The sequence below is a fragment of the Eucyclogobius newberryi genome, unplaced genomic scaffold (genome assembly GCF_026437365.1).
Source record: "Eucyclogobius newberryi isolate DKJ021-1_F unplaced genomic scaffold, fEucNew1.0.hap1 SCAF_12, whole genome shotgun sequence".
Lineage (NCBI taxonomy): Eukaryota > Metazoa > Chordata > Actinopteri > Gobiiformes > Gobiidae > Eucyclogobius > Eucyclogobius newberryi.
In genome coordinates, this window is record NW_027315746.1 from 9,139,866 (window position 1) to 9,162,584 (window position 22,719).

The following is a 22,719-nucleotide window of genomic DNA, read 5'->3' on the forward strand; positions in this document are numbered from 1 at the left end:
TATTAGTAGTCTTACATTAACCGTTGTGAATGTAATTATGTGCATATCTTGGAGTTTTGACCTTTCTCTTATGACAAGCTCATTTATACAGCACAATTTTACAGAAAGTACTTCAAAAGTGCTTTTGAGAACAGAAAAATGTGCATTAAAATCACAAGTCAAACAGATAAAAACATAACTAATCATTAGAAAATGTACTTGAAAAGAGAAGAGTGCAGGTGAAAATGGTAGCAATCCTCTCAGTCATGTGTGCAGCCAAACAGAACTGCGCATAGAAAACGGTGTCCAAAATTACTATCCATTTGCACCTTTTCTAACTGCCAGCAACTGGAAAAGGTTCCTATAATGGAAAATTGCCTGTTGCAACCTTTGAATGCATTTCAATGACGACGCGTCCCTGTGTTTGTAGATGATTTGTGCGACAACATCAAAATATATTCAGCACATATAATTGTAAATTGGATTGTGAGTTTATCTCGCTTGTCAAGTGAGCTTTTTGGGGCCAACTCTCTCGTACAAGCAAAAGGGGCTTCAAGGAAAAAAGTTTGGAAACCACAAATGAGACCATCTGCTTTGTATTCTTTGTGACATGAGTAAAAACTAAATTGCGTGCTGCTATTTTGTATATTATAGAGAAAAGCGTATGACTAAATGCGTTTCTTTTTATCTGTCTTTCAGGATGCTGCCTGTGGCCAAAGACACAATTGAAGAAACACCAAGCTCTTGTTTCTGACACCCAGAGACTGAAGGAAAGTACTTCCTGCCTTGCACTGTATCTCACCTATCGCTGATCCTCCCCACTTTGCCTCGGAGCTCACGCGATCCCGTATTTTTTACCAGCGACGGGATAAAACAAACTGCCAGACATCTGAATGTGAGCGTGAACGTAGCACGATGCTGCCGCCGTCTCCACGATCTCTCGTTTAGACCGTCGACTGTGACCGTAAGATTATCCGGGACCCTGAAGCGCGCACCGAGAATGCGATCGGCAATGCTTTGGTGGTTGGTCCTGGCGCTACAGGCCGCCTGCACGTGCCTCGCCCACGCCATGCAGCACTACCCGTCGGGCTGGGGCCATTACGACGTCTGCAAGTCCCAGATCTACACCGAGGAGGGACTGGCCTGGGACTACATGGCGTGCCAGCCCGAAGCCACCGACATGACAAAGTACCTGCGCGTGACCCTCGACCCCCCGAACATCACGTGTGGAGATCCGCCCGAAACCTACTGCGCTTTGGTGAGTTGTGAGCCGCGACCGTGGAGAGGTGATGGAGACAAATGAGGCTGCACGGGCCTGGATCACACAGACTACTGGGTCAGGGAGAGAGGGGGAGGGAGGGAGGTGAGGGAGAGAAGGAGGGAGGGCGACAGGGAAGGAGGGATAGATAGAGAGGACGAGAGGGAAGGAGGGATAGATAGAGAGGACGAGAGGGAAGGAGGGACAGATAGAGAGGGTGAGAGGGAAGGAGGGACGGGGAGAAAGAGACGTAAAAAGAGAGATCAGGGTGAGGGGTGAGGGAAAAAGAGAGCGGGTGTTGAGGGACAGGGAGAAGGACACATGGGAGAGTGAGAAGTGAAAGAGATCGGAGAAAGAGAGGAGAGAGAGTTGGGGGGAAGGGTAAAAAGATGGATGGAAAGCGAGGAGATAGGGCGTGAGGAAGAAAGAGGGAGGTGAGGGAGACAACGAGGAAGAGAAAGATAGAGAGGACGAGAGGGAATGAGGGATAGGGAGAAAGAGAGCAGGGTGAGGGGTGAGGGACAGAGAGAGCAAAAAATAGAAAGTGAGAGTGGGTGTTGAGTCAGGGAGAAAGACACATAGGGAGTGTGAGAAGAGAAAGAGAGGAGAGAGAGAGTTGGGGGGAAAGAGAGAGAGACAAAAAGAGGGAAAGCGATGAGAGAGGGTGTAAGGAAGAGAGGGAGGCAGAAAGTTGATGGAAAGAGTCAGAAAGAGGTAAAGAGAGGGAGAGAGACAGAAAAAAATCAGGGGTTGAGAGAAAATGGTAGAGAAGGAGAGAGAAAGTGAGGGAGAGTGAGAAAGACACATAGGATAAGTAAGGATGGAGTTGAATGATGGAAAAGAGAGAGGGCGTGAAGAAGAGAGAGAAAGAATTTGGGTGAGAAGAGAGGTAGAAAGTGGGGAAGAAGAGAGAAGAAGAGACAGACAGAGGGACATAAAGATGGCGAGGGGGTGAAGGTGAGAATGGAGAGCGATGGAAAGAAGCGAGGGAGAGAGAGAGTTTGAAAAAGACAGAAAAAAGAGTTAAAGAGAAAGAAGGAGGGGCTGAGAGATAGGGAGGGAGAGAAAGAGAAAGAGAGAGTTGGGGAAAGAGAGAGCGTAAAGGGGCAAAAGCAGAGATGGAGGAGCAGAGAGAGAGTTGAAGCATATATAAAGAGAAAGGCAAGAAAGAAAGAAAGAAAGAAAGAAAGAGGGAAAAAAGAGAGGGGGTGAAGAAGAGAGAAATAAAGGATATGGGCGAGAAGACAGGTAGAAAGTGGGGAAGAACGAGAGACAAACAGAGGGACATAAAGATGGCGAGGGGGTGAAGGTGAGAGTGGATGGAGAGCGATGGAAAGATGCGAGAGAGAGAGAGAGTTTGAAAAAGACAGAAAAAAAGAGTTAAAGAGAAAGAAGGAGGGGCTGAGAGAGCGAGGGGGAGAGAAAGAGAGATAGAAAGACAGAGAAAAGAGGGAGAGTGGAGAGTGCGTAGAGGGGAACGCGGCGGCGGCGTCAGTGGGAGATTAATGGCCGTTCGCTCAGAGCTCAAGCGTTACAGGGGCAGAACACGCCGGGCCAAGATGGAGTGAATGACCACGCCCCATTCCAAAACCACCAATCGTATTCAAGTATTTAACAAACGCATATCCGTTCATTAACCAGTCGTGTCCACCTTCGCTCTCGACCAGCTGCTTCCCTGATTGGACGAAAGTGTCTGTCCTCGGGGTTCTCGGCCAAACAAAACGCACAGTTTAGTCTCGTTTTTGCAGGTTTTTTCACATCTTATACTTAATCCAATCATTAATTTTCTACCGCGTGTTCCCTTTCGGGGTCGCCGGTGACTGGAGCCTATCCCAGTGACTTTGGGCCTTAGGCGGGGCACACCCTGGACAGTGGCCAACTCGTTGCAGATCTTATACTTAAGTGTAATAAATTAGGACTTTGTCAATCTGACTTGGATTTGATGCATTTGATGTCATTCCGTGGAACTGGTCATGCGGAAAATTATGATGAAGCTAATTAACGAATGGTCTTTTGATGTTCAATTATCGTCTTTATCGTTATAAATCGTACTTGCTCACACGATGCTCCTAAAAGACATATTACGGTACATTGTTTTGATGTTGTCAAGGCTTTATTCACCTGTTATTTCACGTTCCGAGGCTTTATTCTGTGTTTTCTGCGTGCACATAACAGCACTCTCATGGCTGTCAATCACACTCCGCCCCGCTGCCTTGGTCCCTCCTCTCCCTCTACGTCTTGCATCTTTTACACATCAGCTCCAAGTATTTGTATCGTGCCGTCTCCCGTCTATTTGTCCTACATTGCCACATCTGTATATTTAACTGTAAACACGCCCGGGCGCCGACACGACACAGATCACAGTGTCGCCGCGACAGGCCTAAGCGTGTTCATTATGCAACGTCTTCCACCGCTGCGCTCTCCACGGCGTCCCATCGGCCCCTATCAGCTATTATCAGCGGTTCAGCGGCGGGTTGCATTTGTTCACCATCACAGAGAAAAAGTGGGCAGCCGGGGCCCCCCAAAGGCTTTCAAACAATTTAATAGAAGACGAGGAAGAAAGTGCCAGCCGACAACTCCGGCGAGTAAATATTTACCAATTAAAATGAGCGTCTTTAAGAAGTGGAGTGGGTTTTTTTCCCCCTCCTGGTTCCAGATGGCATTGAGACGTTTCAGCGGCACTGTGGATGGAGAGGAGTCTGCGGGCCCCGGCGACGGGTGGGCTCCGGCGACGGGTGGGCTGCGCCAAGATTTATATCAAAACAAAAGCCTAAACAGTGCGAGCTGGATGAACATAACGCAAAGAGAGAATAAAGTGATAATAGAAGCATGAAACTGCGTGTGGGGAAGCTGTTACTAGAAATAACTCGATGTTTCATTTATTTATGTATTGTAGTAGTAGTGGTAGTAATAGTACGGTAGTGTCATTGAATGTTCCCTGTGGTTCATACTGAGAAGATTAAGAGTTATTAATATCCATTGGGCTGTTTTAAATACTCTTTTGTGCAAGTCTTTTGTTCCAAGTGTCTGCTGTTTGCTAAATTCAAAGTATCAGGTTCAATGGTTCTTAATGGCAGTGGTGACGTAGTATTTTGCCCAAGTATTTCTGATCGTGTGCTTTGACACGCGATCAGATTTTTGAACGGCATCATAACTCCAATGCTGTCATTTATTTAAGCTGATATTTGTCTATATGTGGAGTATTTTAAAGGGATTTTTGGATGAGCCAGAACAGACAGCAACACACCTTAAACACAGCTAAAACTGATCATTTTCTGATGTCTTGCACAATCACCACATACAAAATTGGAACCAGGGCTAAACCGAGACTAGACCTGAACCGGGACTGAACCGGGACTAGAACGGGATCAAATCTACTTTAGGATTCAAACACGACTCAAACTCCCAATTTAAGTCAATTTCATGTTTTAGCTCGAACTGTCGCCCATCTCTGTCGTTGAACCGTGACGGAGAAACAAGTACCTGGGATAGTGCTGTGGGATCGTTTCCTGGATACAACGGCCAAGTCAGAATAATCAGCTTTAAATTGATTGACCCGACGTCCAAAAGTGCCAAAAATGTTATATATTCACAGTTCCTTCTCTGAACTCCCAGTGTTCTGATGTTGCCTTCACTGCAACTAGCCACAGCCCTAAGCTCCTCCCACAGGCCTTACAAAACAAGAACAAAACAAATAAAAATAAAAATACACACATAATTAATAACATATTTTCAGGCAAACCATATCAGATTATTGTGTTATAATATTCCCCAACGTTCCATTATTTTCATACGGTGAATATACTCATACATATTTTTTACTTAATGTGTTTTTCTTATAAATTCAAACTTGGTTCTATAAATTTTTCAGATTTAAATGCCATCGTTTTTTCTTACATTTAAGTGGGCAAATTACAGGAGCAGTCAGATTTGTCCCTAATCACCTGCACTCTCCCCCCTTCAAGTAGTTACTAAGCTTGAATCATTCTTAAACAATTTATTCCTTATAAATTACATCTTTGTTCATGCTTTATTAAGGCTTATTAAGGTGTCGTTATCATAAAGTGGGCGTAGCAAAAGCTGCGGCCGACAGCAGCAGCAGTAAAACTACCAGGAAACGTCTGTAGCAGGAGCAGTACCACATTTACCTCCCTTAATCCCACACGTGACGCGCTCTGCACAACGCCGGCCCCCGATTTCCTTATCGTCCAAGGTCCTCGCGATCGAGTCTAGTTTAAAGCGCTTGACGTCATGGCATTTCTACGATTTTGAGGATAGCTTGATACTGTTGGATTCAATATAACTGAGAAAATAAGACAGGACACGGTCGTAACAGTTACAGACTCATACATATTGTTAACTATCCCTCACACACGGTGTTCCACCAGGCGCTCTGCTCGGAACCTTTTCCCCTCACGCTCTTAACACACATGGAATATGAATATTAATGAAGGTTGACTCTCTCCGGACCGGCCTCTCGGCAACTTTCCACCGAGATGGACTTTCTCTGTACATTCCAAATATGGTCACGTTGTGGTTAGGAAGCAGGTGGTATTACTTCAGCCCAGACGGACAACAGTGGGCCTTGAGTTCATGAGAAAGAATATTCGCAGTGAAGCAAGTATTTACAATATTAAAGGTTTATGAATGACAACAATACGCTGCAGCAATTTCCATATCGCAGTGATGGACAAAAACATTTAAGACAGTAGATGGTTTCTTTGATATCACCGTGTCGTCCTGAACTCTAATAGAGCTTTAGAGTCTCAGAGCTGCAACACTGACCACAACTGCGTCTCTATATAACTTACTGTTAACTTATATTTACGGCTGAACATGATGTATAAGTAATACTGCGGTTTATGTATCCGTGTATTTGCTTTCCCTCCGTATATTTCTTGGACTGGGCTGTGGTAAATCACGCCTCGGACAGGTGTTCAGCGTCGGGGAGTTAACCTTGTTTTTATTTTTAGCCGCGGACCTTGAGGGGCTCTTCGCTGGTCGGGTATCGGGGCCGCTCTCCCACAATGCACCGGGGTACTGTCACTCACGATCGCTCAACTCGGCTCCAAGTCTCCTTCACTTCCAGCTAGTCGAGATAACGAGATGTGTTTACAGTTTTAATGAATGCTGTGATTATGTCAGATTTAAGTGATTCTGATGCTTTGCTCTGATGTGAGGGAAACGCACATGTTATAAAGCACAGAAACATCACAATTACTCACAAGATGTTTGTTTGTTTGTTTGTTTGTTTGTTTGTTTGTTTGTTTGTTTATTAGTTTATTTCATTCCCAAATATATTCAGGCATAATTCTAAATACATTTACAAAAATACTGAAAAGGTGTCGGCTGAATCTTTACTCTTTATAAGTGTAAAACCTTCGTAATGCACACAACTATACAGAAAAGACAACTAAAAAAACAATAATAATAATAATGTATTGTTATTTCTTTTTCTAATGAATTGTATGGATTATTATTATCATTAAACTTCTTTTTAACGTGGAATAGAGCGAGACGTGATTTAAGTTCATCCGTGCAGCTGTTCCAAAGATCTGCTCCTTTAACAGGAAAACAGTATTTCATAGTATTTGTTCTAACCTTCTTTTTTTTACAAACATCTCTGTTCTTATTGGCTCTGATTTTGTACAGAAGATGGACAATACTGCAATCCACTCAATTTGATCAATAAATAAATGAATACATACATACATACATCAATGAATACATACATACATACATACATACATACATACATACATACATACAGAAATGAATACATACATACATACATACATACATACATACATTAATACATACATACATACATACATACATAAATGAATACATACATACATACATACATTAATACATACATACATACATACATCAATGAATACATACACACATACATACATACACATACATACATACATACATCAATGAATACATACATACATACATAAATGAATACATACATACATACATACATACATGAAAACATACATACATACATTAATACATACATACATACATACATACATCAATGAATGAATACATACATACATACATACATACATACATAAATTAATACATACATACATACATGAATACATACAAACAAACATACATGAATACATACATACATACATGAATACATACAAACAAACATACATGAATACATACATACATACATGAATACATACATACATACATACATGAATGAATACATACATACATACATGAATACATACAGACATACATAAATGAATACATACATACATACATACGTTACATACATACATACATAAATGAATACATACATACATACATACGTTACATACATACATACATAAATGAATACATACATACATACATACGTTACATACATAAATTAATACATACATACATACATACATACATGAATACATACATACATACGTTACATACATACATACGTTACATACATACATACATACATACATACGTTACATACATACATACATACGTTACATACATACGTTACATACATACATACATGAATACATACATACATACATACGTTACATACATACATACATACATACATACATACATACATACGTTACATACATACATACATACATACGTTACATACATACATACATACATACATACATACGTTACATACATACATACATACATACATACATACATACATACATGAACAGTCCTAGTTAAAATCTCAAACATTTCAAGGCCGACAAATAATTTCACTATTTTTATAGTGAAATACCATTTTATAGAGGACAAAAACCCAACACAATTTTATTCCTAACAATCTGTTCTAACTAATAATAACCAAAGGCCAAGTGCATGCTAACCTCGCTAACCGCGCTATTACGCAGAACAATTATGGCGACAAGGCTGGTTAAACTAATGCTGCAGCAAATGAGTCTAATATTGTGTTTCTGAGCTTCCTGCCTCCAGAATGAACGAACACGAAGAGAGATTTTAACGTTCACCGTTTTAATGCTTAACACCAATTATCCAATTAGCGACATCAGATCCGTCCGAGGCAATTATAGCGCAGTTTTTTCCCTCCCCGCGTAGACTTCCTGAACGATGGCCGTCTGCGTTTGGACGTAGCGAGAACGCGGTGCGATTATGACACTCTTCACAGTCGAAATCAAGCAGCGTTTGTGGATTTCATGGTTTGTGACAAAGTGGCGGACGATTAAATTAATTAGAATATTGTAGTGAGGGTTTTTCTGCTGCAATTCAAACGTGAAAACTACTGCCGGAACACAACGGGAAATAATTACGAGCTCAAAATGCAAAGGGTGATCTTTTCATAGTAGGGGAAAGGTTGCGAGGGGTGTCGCGATATAAAGTGTTAGTGTTACGATTATTGTGCAGAAAAACATCACGATTGAGCGATTATTCACCATTATCGAGATTCAACGACCAGTGAAATCTGAAATGTTCTTTCATTTCCATTGTCTGACATGTCACCGTTTCTCAAGTTTTTGGCCTGCTTTATGAAATTTGACCTTCTAAAATAAAGTTAAATGTGACAAAAACAGTCAAATGAAACAGTTATTTACAGTTAGGTCTATTTTTTTGGACGATAGATTTAACTAAAAACACTTAATTTTGCTTCTAAAATTGTCACGATTATCTTTTTTGGTTCTCACGATTATATTGCGACCTGAATAATCACAATTATTGATGAACCCAATAATCCTTAATAGTTATGGAATATAAGTTGATCTCTGACTTTTCCCTGCATGTTTTGGGTCGAATAAGTTGCAGTAACTGTAAAGGAAGGATTGTTCGCGTTGGTAGCTACTTTACGTGAAAAGGAAAATATGACTATAACTTTGAACTTAAACATTGACACATTTATCAGACAATGGGGCAGATGGGACATATTCCTAACACACATTTTATATTCTTTTTATATTCTATTCCCCTTTGTCGTTGTCCTTTCACTCTGGCATTGTTCTGTTTGTTCAGTTTTTTTCTGTATTATGTGTACTTATTAGGCCTTAGTTATTGTATTACTTGGTTTACGGATCCGTCGCACTTAGATTATTGATTTCTACAATATAAATACAATAAATTCTTATCATTTTTTTTAATAAAGTACCGCCGTCAACGCAAAATAGCATTAAATGAAATATAAATAGCGGTATTAAGTCAAAAGATAAGCAATTTTTGTCAAAATCCTGTGGGAGTGTGTGACGGAGCAGGTCCGTCCCTGCGCGCGGCCCCGGGAGAGTGTGTGAAGACGCGCGCGCCCGTTTCCCTGTCTGTGACGCGCAGCGCAAACTCCTTTATGTCGTAAATACACATTTTAAACCCGTTTACCACATTTTCTTCACTGCGTTTCGACGTGATTAAGGCTGCACACTTAGAAGCGTGAGTTCTACCAATGTAAAACACGCTAAATCTACAGTTACACTCACCTGCGCGCCGCGTCTCCCGATTTAAAAATCCGTAAACCAAGTAATAAAATAACTGCGACCTTAGTTCAGAATAAGTGGAAACACGTCGACAGCTTCAGAGTTAAGATACATTGGCAGTTTAAAAGTGTCTGCTGCTCTTGAAAATGGTGTGACTTTGTTGTATTCAGTTGGCGTTTTTAATTGTTTAAATAATCCTTTGAGAATCGGGCATTCTTACTGAGAGCGGGCTCGTCTCTCCGCAGATCTGACGCGTAACTTGGCATCGGCCGTTTGTCTCCGTGGAGATAGACAAGTTTGATGACACATTGTGAACCATACAAAACGAAGTTGTGAGATTTCTATGAAAAAGAAAAGTGACACAGTGCAGCTTTAAGCCCTGAAGTAAGAGCTTTAAACTCCAGGAATGTTTTTGATGAGGAAACACAGTGCCCCCTACAGGTCGGAGGACTCATTCAACTAAAATGCAGTTAAAATACATTTAAATGTTGCAAAAAATATGAACATTTTATCACAGAATAGCACATTTTGTATTCATAATTTCACTTCCTGTTTGTAATTGATGACATCACACTATAAAATTACCCAGCAAACACTGGGCAAAAACTTCTATTATTTGACAAATACAAATGAATGAGAAATATTAATATTAATAAATGAGAAATATAAATAGAAATATTTTGTTGAATTAATGTTTAGAGAGTCAAAAAAGTTGTTTCTTTGTATACATTATGCTTAAACTGGAATGAGTGACCCTTGTGTGATGTCACTTCCTGTCATTTTCTACACATTTTTAAAAAAAATTTCCACAAACATCTACTCAATTGGTGTAAAACTATAATTTATATGTACATCAGGCATAAATACACCAAATAAAGTCAAAATGAAGCACGATTAAGGAATGTACTGCAGGATATGTAAACCAGGGATGCACCAATCCAAGTTTTCCCATTACAATACCGATATTGATACTTTGTCAATAAGTATAAACCGATACCTGATATACAGATACCAGCGTCAGGACTGATTTGTGTTCCTCAAAACAGTTACACTACAAATTGTGTTACGTTAACAGTTAATCCTCCTTCACGTAACAACCGAGCAGCTTTGTATGAATAAAAAACACACACATTACGCTGCATTATGAAGATTCCACCAGGATATCAACCGCACCAGAATCACGAAATCGATTCTCCACGTTCTGGATTGTTTCTCTTTTAACCGTCATCGGTGCATAATGAAAATAAAGCGCGCTGTTATTCAGACATCTTGGAATCAAACGTGCTCAGGTCACAGATTCCTTTTCAAACATTCGTCTTGGTGGAGAGCCGTCTTTCAATTAGTCTCCCTGATTAGAGGAGCCACTCGTGCCTCGCGAGGACTGCGGTTTCAAATGCGCTGAAGTGAATTCTCCATCAAATTCATTCTCCGTTCCTCGTTCTCGAACCCCTCTCCTCGTTCGCGCGCTCCTCCTCCTCGTCTTCTTCTCGAATGAACCTGGCACGGAATCTGAACCGCTCGCTCGGGCCCCGTTTTTCCCCCGCCAAGATCCCCGGCGTTCGCGTCCGTCCGCGCTGACTCACGTTCCGCGCGTCACTTTTGGCGTAAACATTTGTGGGACCGATTTAGCGGCGGAGCTCATCCCGGCGTTTCCGAGTTGAGCGAGCGGATGAGTTATAAGCCGCTTGAATGAGTTATAAGCCGCTTGAACATTGCCCAGCTTGCGGCAAGCGGCGGCACGGGGTCTGGAAGGCCGCGTTTGCCCACCGCTCTGCTTTCGGCGGGTTTGAAAGGGGGAAAGATGACGCACGGGGGGCGTTTTGAGGCCGCCAACTCGCCGACCGCAAACAGAGGATTCACGGCGAGCTTTGTCTGAGCTGTGATGATCTTTGGATGTAGAGGAACTGACGTAACGGACTTGAGTTTGTAATCTTGGGTGTTTCGGGCCGGTATTTCAAAATGGAGTCAACTCAAACTTTGTTCTCGTTTACTTTGAGAGTCGAGAGTGAATTGAGAGTTAATCTGCCTTTTTACAGACAAATACAGAGCATATTTGTACTTTCGGTGTACTTTGGGTCAAATTTCTGGTCCAAGAAATAGACTTTTCAGATCTTTTGCCTCCTTCTAGTCGAGGCATGTAATTAGTCGAGTCAGGTTCCAAATCAGATCTGTGGAGAGGTGAAAAGAATGCACGTTTTCCAAGATGTTTTTCACAGAAATAATGCAAGAAAGATACTTTTTAATGACGCAAAGTAATTCAGTGGAGACACCAGTGTAGTCGTAAAGCTTTAAATATCTGTTGCCCTCTAGAGGCAACAGTAGGAAGTGAAACATGGTGAAACGACAAAATAGCAGCAGCACTTTTACCAACGTGACACTAACATGTAAAAAATTACTTATAGTGACTTATAGTGAAGGTATAGTGAAGAGAAAGCGAGCGCATTTGTTCAAACGGCGATAACTTCGGCAGTTTGAATAAGTTGCATGAATAAAACATAAGACAATCGCAGTTATGTTTTTGAGCAGCAAACAATATTATCATTTTACAAGTTCAGAAAATTGATTTAGCATAAACAACAAGCTTTTGAAATGCAAAACAGCGAATCTACTAAATGAGGTGTAGCGTCGCCAATGCAACTCGTCCATAGGAGTCTGAGCGTGCATAAATAATTTTAGATTTAATTGGTGCTGTCCTAATTAACATGCAAATGAAAAATGAACGTCTCAACTCGTTAAGCAATTACCTGATAATGGGATACGACGCGTCAGTTATTGTAACCGTGGCAAAACCGTAAGTATTTACCAAACAAAATGGAATCTTTAGGTTTGTGGCAGGCAGTGTAAGGAAATGTGTTGCTGAACAAATTAAGTTTTATACATTTATCAATCAGGAAAGGCACGTGGTGGACGCATCACAACAGCGGTTAAGCAGGTTTATTGTGTTGTGATTGCAGACATCTTTCTTATCTGCAAACGCACACATTTCCTCAATGCGCACATTTATCTTTGCAAAAAAAAGGCTGAAGTCGGCGCCACCGCGTTTGTTTAGTTTGGTTCGGTCGCTTCGTCGTTAGCTTCAGCCAAAACCGCGACGCTTTTGCTCAGTTTCAGTCCCGCTTTTGTAGTTCTGCGGGAGATTTCAGAAGGGGGCGTCGCTCTGCTTCTGCTGCTCTGTGATTGGTCCGAGCTCTAAATCGCCGGTTGTTCAGGCCCAATCACGACAGCGAGAGTCAGCAGATGGGGAAAGTTTGTGTTCATTCTCATTTTCCAGTGCGACAACTCACAGCGTAAATGACAGGTTCCCATGTTTTAGATTGTAAACAAAAAAATTAAGTTAGTTTTAAAGTAGTTAGCACTGAGTTCTAAAACTAAATCCCTCGTCATCGTTAAGATTTACTCACTACTTTTCAGTTTTAACAATCATATCATGTAAAACAAAACCAAGGTGTTATAAAGACGTATTATTTTGACCTTTGTTTTTACAATATGGCTGCTAGGTAACACTTGTCGAATTATGTTGTATATCAAATATGTTCAACCAGGAAGTGCAACTATAAATGTCACCAAAATTGTTATATGGGGAAAAATGTTTAATAAAATCTTGAATATAATCATTATATTTTAGCGAAAAAAGTTTCACAGCAAAACTTGAAATGAAAAAACAAAGTTGACCATGCGGTGAAAGTCTTTGCTGAAACACTTCCTCATCCTCCTCTCCTCTCTGCCATTCTCCTGTCACTTATCAGAGAATGGATGTTGTTGCCGCGGGCGCCGGGGGTTCACAGGTCACATGACGAACGGCGCCCCCTTCCCCCTCCACCCGTCTCTGCGCGTGGACTCACTCATCCATACGTTTGTTTGCGGACAGGGAACAGTTGGCGCCGTTTAGCTTCCTGTCACCGTGGCGACCTTGAACGAGCCGGGGTCTGCCACATCATCGCCGCACCGCTGAGTACCGAGACACCGGCATGACACGAAACACGTCCCCCGGCATCGCATCAGCCGCTCTCTCAACCGCTGACACCTCCTTTTGTCTGAGAGAGGCTTTTTAATTTCCCAAAATGTCTTTCTGCCAGAGGAGAAATAATGTGGGTTTTGACGTCGGAATAGCCTGGATATACTGTAGTTGTAACTTCAATTTGCTTATTTTTTATCATTATTATTATCATTTCGGGGATTAGGTCTTCTTTGGTTCTGGTTTAGTTCTGAGTATCCGAAGATTTCAGAAAGACTTCGTCCTTGAAGGTGCTGTACCTAAAAAGCTTGCAGTGTTCCGGGCGTGTCAGTGTTTACAGCAGGTTTCACCGTTGGCGCGTTCGTGATGACAAGCGCCAGTCCGCTACAAATTGCCTTGAATCTGGTGCCAAAAGTGCTGGTTGCGTTTTAAAGTCAACGCATTAAGTTTTGTCGGTCGCCACGAGGGATGTTGTGAGTTTGATTGACGAGCCGACACCCCGATAGGTAACGCGCTATCGTTGTTTTCAATTGGTGAACGTTTTACAGGCCCCGGCACGCCTTCACTTTATGTATTTAAGTACAAGCCGGCTGCAAATCTTTTAGGACATTTTGAACTGATAACTAAAAAAAAATGAAAATCCTCCATAATACCTTCAATGTAGGACAATGACATATCTGACTGTTTCTAAAAATACTGTCACTCATATCAGCCCAAAATGTCTTAACGACACGTCACAATACAAACATAAGTAATACAAAGTTTCTTTTACCAAATTAATTGTGGCGGCAAAAGTGTTGACAGGGTAAATTTTCTGGAATATTATGTTTTCCCTTAAATTTATTCCAAATACAATATCTGTATGGTAATAGCCAGCTTTTCTTCCAGTTTATTGTATATTTCTTGTATAGTGGAACACCAAAATAACTCTTGGATGGATTTCATTAGTATTTAGTTAAATAATTGCAGGTTTGCCTGGGTGGTTATTACATTTTTATGACATGTAAATTCATGTGCTTTGATTTTAGTTCAACTCTTCAATTATTGTCTGTGTCTTTTGGTTTGTAAAAAGTTCAATGACATTAAGCTGGAAGCGACATGCGTTTGACGTCATAAAAAGGCTGCAAAAGCGTCGTGGTCTCATGTTTAACGGCATCGATGCTTTTACAATTATATTTGTACTGGGGCCAAGCAAATGTACTTTATTCCATGAAATATAATCTGGTTCTCGGGCCATTTAAGCAGAGTCAGCCCTTAGTTAGAATGTGGTCAAGGGGGAAAGAAGTCTAAAGAATAAAGTCTAAAGAATATAGGCTAAGACGTACAACTAGAGTAGGTGGTGGTAATGTAACACTTGGATACATGTTGTAGTTGTTGTTTTATGGCGGTTGGTATCCAAGTGTTACATTACCGCCAGACTTTATTCCAGCTGGCCTTCTCCCACGCCAGACTGTATGCGTTAGACTTTACTCTATAGACTCCCTTCTTCAGTTCTTCTTCTACTACTTTGGTGTTTCAAAGCCCACGAGTTCAAAGCACAGGAGTTCCAAGCCCATGAATTACAAGCACATTAGATCCTCCTCTTCCTCCTCATCCCCGGCACATTCTTCAACACACCCTATCTCTATAAACGTCTACCCAACCCTGTGTTATATAAGTAAGCAACTGCAGCCTTACACAAATCCTGTGACGGCGTCCAAGTGTTACATTACCGCCAGACTTTATTCTTTAGACTTTATTGAGTGTCTGCGTCATAAAGCAGACGCTATATGTTCTTGTATTCCCATTTATTTTTCCATATTAGGATTTTTGATGCGTTTCAACTCCTTAACACTTTCACCGATTTCAACAAGTTATACCTCTTTATGATCGCTTTCACCGTCTTAGGGTGGCTATTGCTTTTGACATTTGTACATCTTGTACTTTTTTTTCAGCATTTGCAAAAGTAAATACCTAATGCTAACACTAATGTTAACCTAGAAACCTAACGTCACCTAGCAACAGAGACGGTAATGCTAATGCTAATTAGCATTAGCGTCTCTGTTGCTAGGTGACGGAGGTACAGCGAGGACGGGGTGCAGCCGGGTCACCGAGGCTCTCTCCCTTTCTCCCTGCTCAGGTCTCCGTTCAGCACAATCTTGCAATTTGTCAGGACAAACAACTATTTGAGTCGCAAACTACGCAATCATCAACTGTGAATTACTGAGCGTTATTGGTATGCCGCAAAACGCAGCAGAAAACATGGACGGGCGGGAAGGTGGCAGGAAGGCGAGAGCCATCATCGCCACTAGTTTAATGTAATTTGTTTGTTTAATGTAATAATTAAATCTGACTTTTTATCTTAAAGGTGGAATGGATGATTTTTTCAGCAAATTTTGTATCCTATTTCCTCGTGGCGTGGATAAATCATTTGTCCTGCCACGTATCAATCATAAAACGCACCTATCGCTCACCTGCAGCCGCGTCAGGCTCGTCCCCACGTTTCCGCGTGCCTGCATGGATCTATCATAATATAGTTCCCTCAGTGTACGGGGCAAAATGAAGACGGAGAAAGACTGTTCGAGCTGACGCAGAAGTGGACAAAAATCTACAGGAGACGAGCGATGCGATGCGATCCGTTGCGCTAATAAACAAACGCACGTGTGTGTTGTATCAGTCCGCACGGGGGAGTGGCATGCGCACTTCCACCTGCGTGCTCAAATCGCCGAAAAATCGTCCATTGCGCCTTTAAGTAGTACCAGTACTTCTCACACACACTTTTACGCAAGAACGCAGACACTCGCAGTGGCTTCAGCCATTACACATTATCTAGTTCTTTTCTGTAGACTTGGTTCCTCAGATTCCGACCGGCTTTATTCCGGCTGACTCTTCTTCATCTTCCTCTCCTTCTTTGGTGTTTGGCGCTTCCGACATACAGCTTTATTCTTTAGGCGTCATTCTTTAGGATTTGATACTTCCATTGTTGTTGTTGCTTGGCAGCCGTGCATCTACTGGATTGGGCGAGGACAGGAGACCAGTGACGTCCCCACCTCCATTTCTTTACCCTGTCACTCTGATTCCCCAAAAGTAGACTTCCTTCACTCTGACTCCCATTTAGCGCCTTTAGCCTGTTTCCTATAACTGCCCATTCAAGCTCTTTTGTTCCAAAGAATCGTCCTGCAGCTCTAGCAATGATCCTGATCCTTTCAGTTCTCTTTTGAGCAGTTTGAGCAGCAGTTTATAACATCCACCATAAAAAAAATCCTCTCTATCCACAACCAAGGTATTCTCATTAATTCTGGAACCTCCACACTTGGAACCTTCCCACTTGGAACCTTCACACTTGGAACCACACTTGGGAGCATGCTGGCTTCTCTCACTTCGCTCTGGCTGTGAGCAGCGCTGGCTTCTCTCACTGTATTTACTTTCCCCTCTTTACTTGGCACTTTCTTGATTGCATCCGCATAGGATATACCTTGAGAGTCCTTAATTTTCTGCACCTCAGCAGCTCTTTTGTTAAACTTGCATCCCCTGTAGGCAGAGCTATGCTCTTCCCCATAGTTACAGCACTTCAGTTTAGCTCCTTACTCACATTTCCCATACTCGTGATCTTCTGCACATTTACCACATCTTTGCTTCCCTCTGCAGACCGCTGCTATATGTCCAAAGCACTGGCATTTGAAGCAACGCAGGGGCGGCGGAACTTATGACCTGACGCCATAGCTTACATATCCAATGAACACCTTACTAGGCAGGAATTTCCCTTCAAGTTTTATCATTACAGACAGGCTGTCACATCTTTCTCCAAACCGGGTTGTTTTCAACCACCTAGCGTCCACTACCTTAGCTCCAGTTAAATTCTCCTTTACTTCATCTACAGTCACCATCGTAGGGACACGCCTGTGATAACTTCTCAGACTGTTTCTTTCAGCGTCCGAAACAAGAATGTTCTTTCCATCCAGACTTTTAATCCCAATCCCTTTCCTTTGCTGAGCCGCGTATTTGCACACAACTGACTCCTTGACCTCTCCCACAGCCTTATTTAGACTCGTCGTCAATGCCAACGGATTTCACTCCTTAAAGGACGCATTACCCTGTGCAAGCTTTATGATCACCTTACACACTTTGCTCTCATCCCCGATAATAGCAGCTTCATCCTGCTTCTCACTTCCAGAACCCTCGGACGAGCTAAAGGACATTTTACGTTTCCGGGCACCAACAGCCAGAAAGGGGTTGCTCCTCCTCGCTGTCCAGAAAAGCGTTTCCCTGACAACCAAAGTTAAGCATTCTGTTGCTATGGTTACATTCTTAGAAAACCAGATTACCTCACTTCTGGATGATGACACAGTTCTTACTTAGATTCATAATCTAATCTGGTTCTAATCTGGTTCGCTAAAGACGGAAAGTTTAAGCAGTAATGTAACACTTGGATACCAGATGGCGGTAAATGCACCTTTGCAGTTGAATGCCAGCCGCCATTAAAAGCAACAGCAACGACAACAACACTGTGTATCCCAGCAGCAGATATCGCAGCAACCATGGGAAGGTGGTTTGATGACACAGAGTGTAAAAACCTCAAAAAAACACTTGAAACTAAAGAGAGGGAATATATAGCAATGAACGGCAAGATGAGCATGTGCATATACCATACAGTGAATGGAAACCAAATTTTGTTAAGAAAAATTGAAGAGAACACAAGAAAGCTGGAGAAGATTAACGCTCTTGTCAGAAGCCATGTTGATATTGATGAAAATCAGGAAAATGTCATTCTGGCAGATGAACTCAAGAGCATGTTGGAAGAGCTCCAAAACCCAAAACAAGCACACCCAATTCTGCGGAAGCAGCTTGCAAACGCCATAACAGAGATAGATAACACGATACATGAGAAGAGCATACTGGAGGCGATGCTCAAAGAGGAGCAGGCCCTCAAAAAACAACTTGTGCAAGAGCTCGAACAAAAAACACTGATTAACTCAACTTTGACATACGAGCTTCAAAACACCAAAAGATATCGAGACGCCGGACTGGATGTAAGATTTGAGGATGAAGATTCACTCGACACCTTAAGGGATCAGTTCATGAACACAAAAAACGAGCTTCAAAAGACCAAACGTGAGCTTCAGGACATGACCGCACTTGCCAGAAGCGTTGATGATGAAAAGGTTGTAAAAACACTCCACAATACAATGCTGGCAGCCGCCTCCAACGCCACAGTGAAGGAGCTCCACGACACAACACGTGTGCAAGAAACACTGCCAAATAAGTTAAATGTTTCGGAGGGGAACAAACTTAAAGATCCAAAACCTGAAAATAAGATCAGCGGCGGATCTGTCCGTGACTTGCGCAGATGTCCCCAATCCACGAAAACTGAACCTGACAATGTGAAAGAGAAAAAGCGCAAAACCACAAAAAGCATTGATGATGAAAAGGTTGTAAAAACACTCCATAATTCAATGCCGGCAGCCGCCTCCAACGCCACAGAGAAGGAGCTCCACGAGACGATACGTGTGCAAGAAACACTGCCAAATAAGTTCAATGTTACGGAGGGGAACAAACTTCAAGATCCAAAACCTGAAAATAAGATCAGCGGAGCTTTCCGTGACTTGTTCAGACGTTCCAAAGCCACAAAAACTGAACTTGACAATGTGAAAGAGAAAAAGCAAAAAGCCACAAAAACTCAACCTGACAATGTGAAAGAGAAAAAGCAAAAAGCCCCAAAACCTGAACCTGACAATGTGAAGGAGAAAAAGCAAAAAGCCCCAAAACCTGAACCTGACAATGTGAAAGAGAAAAAGCAAAAAGCCCCAAAACCTGAACCTGACAATGTGAAAGAGAAAAAGCAAAAAGTCACAAAAACTGAACCTGACAATGTGAAAGAGAAAAAGCAAAAAGTCACAAAAACTGAACCTGACAATGTGAAAGACAAAAAACACAAAGCCACAAAACCTGAACCTGACAATGTGAAAGAGAATAATAAGCACAACACCATAAAAACTGAACTTGACAATGTGAAAGGAAAAAATCACAACGCCATAAAAACTGCCGCCCAAAGGCTTTAGATTCTAAACAGCTAAGGAACACTAGAATCCACTTGAACAAAGTTGTGGAGTAACTTCTCAATTCATAAAAGCTAGAAAAGAAAACCTTGTATCATCCTCTCCACACAACAACATTGGGAAATCTGCATAGTAAATGTAGCAGTGCCTTTTGAAGTTCAAGATACAAATGTTATAACCTGGTTTACGAACTAGGTTGTACACTTTTGAGACGCACCCTCTTCTGTCAATCTCTCCAGCCATGCGAAAAGGAAAATCTTCATTATTGTAACGATGGTGTTCCTTTTTTATAATTGAACCTTATATGAAGAGGGTGCTTCACACATCATGTTCTACAGCGGGTCCGTTGGAGAGGGCGTGGCGCTGAATCAACACTCTCCAGAAACGAGGCAACATTTGGGCAACTAGGGCTTCAAGGTTTTCTGAAACGTTGCCTCTTCCGGCCACAGTTATTTTATTACTTGGTTTACGGATCCGCCGCACTTAGATTATTGATTTCTACAATATAAATAAAAGTTTCCTTGTCTTCTCGGCGCAGCGCTGACTCCTTTAAATCGCAAATACACATTTTAAACCCGTTTACCACATTTTCTTCAGCGCGTTTTGCCGTGACTAAGGGTGCACACAGCGTCTGTTCTACCAATGTAAAACACGCTAAATCTACGGTTACACTCACCTGCGCGCCGCGTCTCCCCCCCTCCTCCTCCCGTGGTGCGTTTTGTGTAAACCCGGAAGAAAAAATATTTTGAAATTGAAATTATATTTATATTTCGCCCGCCTGTTCAATATATTTCATTTAAAAATCCATAAACCAAGTAATAAAATAACTGCGGCCTCACCTGTAAATAAAATTCACCTTATGATTTGGCCTGAAATAAAAAAAAATAAAAAATCCCCCAAATTGTTATTTTTTGAGATGTATTCTATTTAAAAACAACTTTTTTACATCATTTACTCTACAGGCGTGAACTCGATCTGTACGTCAGCTGCTTGTCTTTGACTGATGACGGTTTTATTGTTTGATTTTTGCCTCAGGTGATGGTAAAAAAAAATTGGCGCATCTTCCCACTGTGGATAACTCTTCAAGTGACAGAAGCTTTATGTTGACAATACGAAATGATTTGAACATTTGCGTTTCTGGCACAGCTTCTTCATATATGATTCAGTTTATTTTTTTTCATTTTTGTTTCCAGCCTTTGAAAACACTAGATTTTGTACATTTAAAATTCCCCAAATAACTTTAATATATCATTATTATATTATTCTGAAGTAGTAACTATGACTTTGCAGTGTTAACCAACTAGCACGCTAACAGAAGATACCATTTTATAACCAGATGCAGACAGCACACTGGTCTTTTTTTGACCTTTGACCAAAGAGCTGCTTTTACAATATGTCTGTGGAGTGATGACACATTTTACATTTTACACCCATTTTAAGTACACATTTTCATCCCTATTTAAATTATATTTACTATTATTTGGGACATCAGTGTTTTGTGTAATAATAACTAAATCTTTGAGCACATCAGCAGCCATGTGCTCCTCTACGATGGCTTTAAAGGTGCACTATGTAACTTTTCTGAGACATTTTATTGCTTTGCTTTGAATGTTCCACAGTAATAGGAATAAACTTGCCTATCTTGCTTTTATTAAATTACAGTTGTTTTAATTTCTTAAAGATGTATCGAAAGCTCAAAAACATGCATTTTTACCGTGAGCGGTGTCAACTCTCCACAGAGCTTACCTGTAACGTGGCCTGACGGCATCACCTGGTTATCTTCATGGAGATTGCTGCCATTAAGTAAACATTCAATCTTTTTTCATCCCTATTTAAGTTTTATTTACTATTATTTGGGACTTGTCTTGACTTGACAGTGTTTTGTGTAAAAATGACTAAATCTTTAAGCACATCAGCAGCCATGTGCACCTCTACAATGGCTTTAAAGGTGCACTATGTAACTTTTCTGAAATTGGACATTTTATTGCTTTGCTTTGAATGTTCCACACTAATAGGAACAAATCTTGCTTTTATTTAATTACTGGTGTTTTCATGCTTAAAAACAACAAACGCGTTCTCAAAAACATGCATTTTTACCATGATCTTACCTGTAACGTGGCCTGACTTCATCACCTGGTTATCTTCATGGAGATAGATCAATTTACAAACTAGACTTTTAATATTAAACTCTAGCGATTGCATGTTAGCGGCTTTACATTGCTGCCATTTTAAGATGATTGCAGTTCTAAAACATCTTTATTTAACCATTTAAGACAGTCATTCTTCCGGTAGGAGTATAATTTGGGTAAAATAGGGGCCGCTAAGGGGAAAAAGGTGTGTGAGGAACAGCGCCACATCCACTGCCTCCAACAAAGACGCCTCAAATCATGTATTCACTCACTCACTGCCACGTCCCTTTGTCTGCGCGCCTTTTAATATCCTCCTGCCTTGTTTGGTGTTAGCTCATGATGCATAATAAGAACGCCCTATCGGAGCGCGCCGTGCGATACTCCTTTGTGTTGATAGATGGACGTACATTTTGTCGGCGTTTTCCCCTTGAATCCGTGACAGGTTAATTCTTACCGGGTTTGTAAATACACCGACAAATGAATTATGCATTGGAGAAGATATAGGGGGGAAGTGATGGCTTTGGAACGGGGGAGAATTGCTGGCGAGGCGTTTGAATTCATGTGTGCGGTTTGCGTTCGTGGTCGGCGTCACAGGTAAATGCAAAACTGCACAGCCCACACGCGTTTATCATGTCATCATCAGCGTTTTAACTGTGAGGTCATTGGCTTAAGTCCCGTTCTGATTTTTAATGCATTTCAGACCGTTTTTTGTGTGTTAAATATAACTGGGATTACTTTTGTTTTAGTTGTTTCGCTCTCAGTATTGCAAAGTAAAGATGTTTTGGGTCTTATTGTTTAAAGATGCATTAACTTGGAGAGTCTGTCATTTGCTTGTCTCCACGGAGATGATCGCGTTGCCTAAAATATGAAACCTCTGTTAAAAGTAAAAGAAGATGAAGATTATAGCCACTGCTGT

The 22,719-nt window shown here is 41.4% G+C and overlaps 1 protein-coding gene across 1 annotated transcript in view; it reads left to right on the forward strand.

Moving 5' to 3' along the window:
- Positions 1 to 909: 909 nt before the first annotated feature.
- The window catches only part of LOC140356034 (netrin-G1-like), a 152,179-nt gene continuing 130,369 nt past the window's right edge, over positions 910 to 22,719 (forward strand). Inside the window, exon 1 of the mRNA XM_072440725.1 lies at positions 910 to 1,237. Within this exon, the coding sequence (XP_072296826.1) occupies positions 980 to 1,237 (258 nt within the window). The 5' untranslated portion in view covers positions 910 to 979. The remainder of the gene's footprint in view (positions 1,238 to 22,719) is intronic.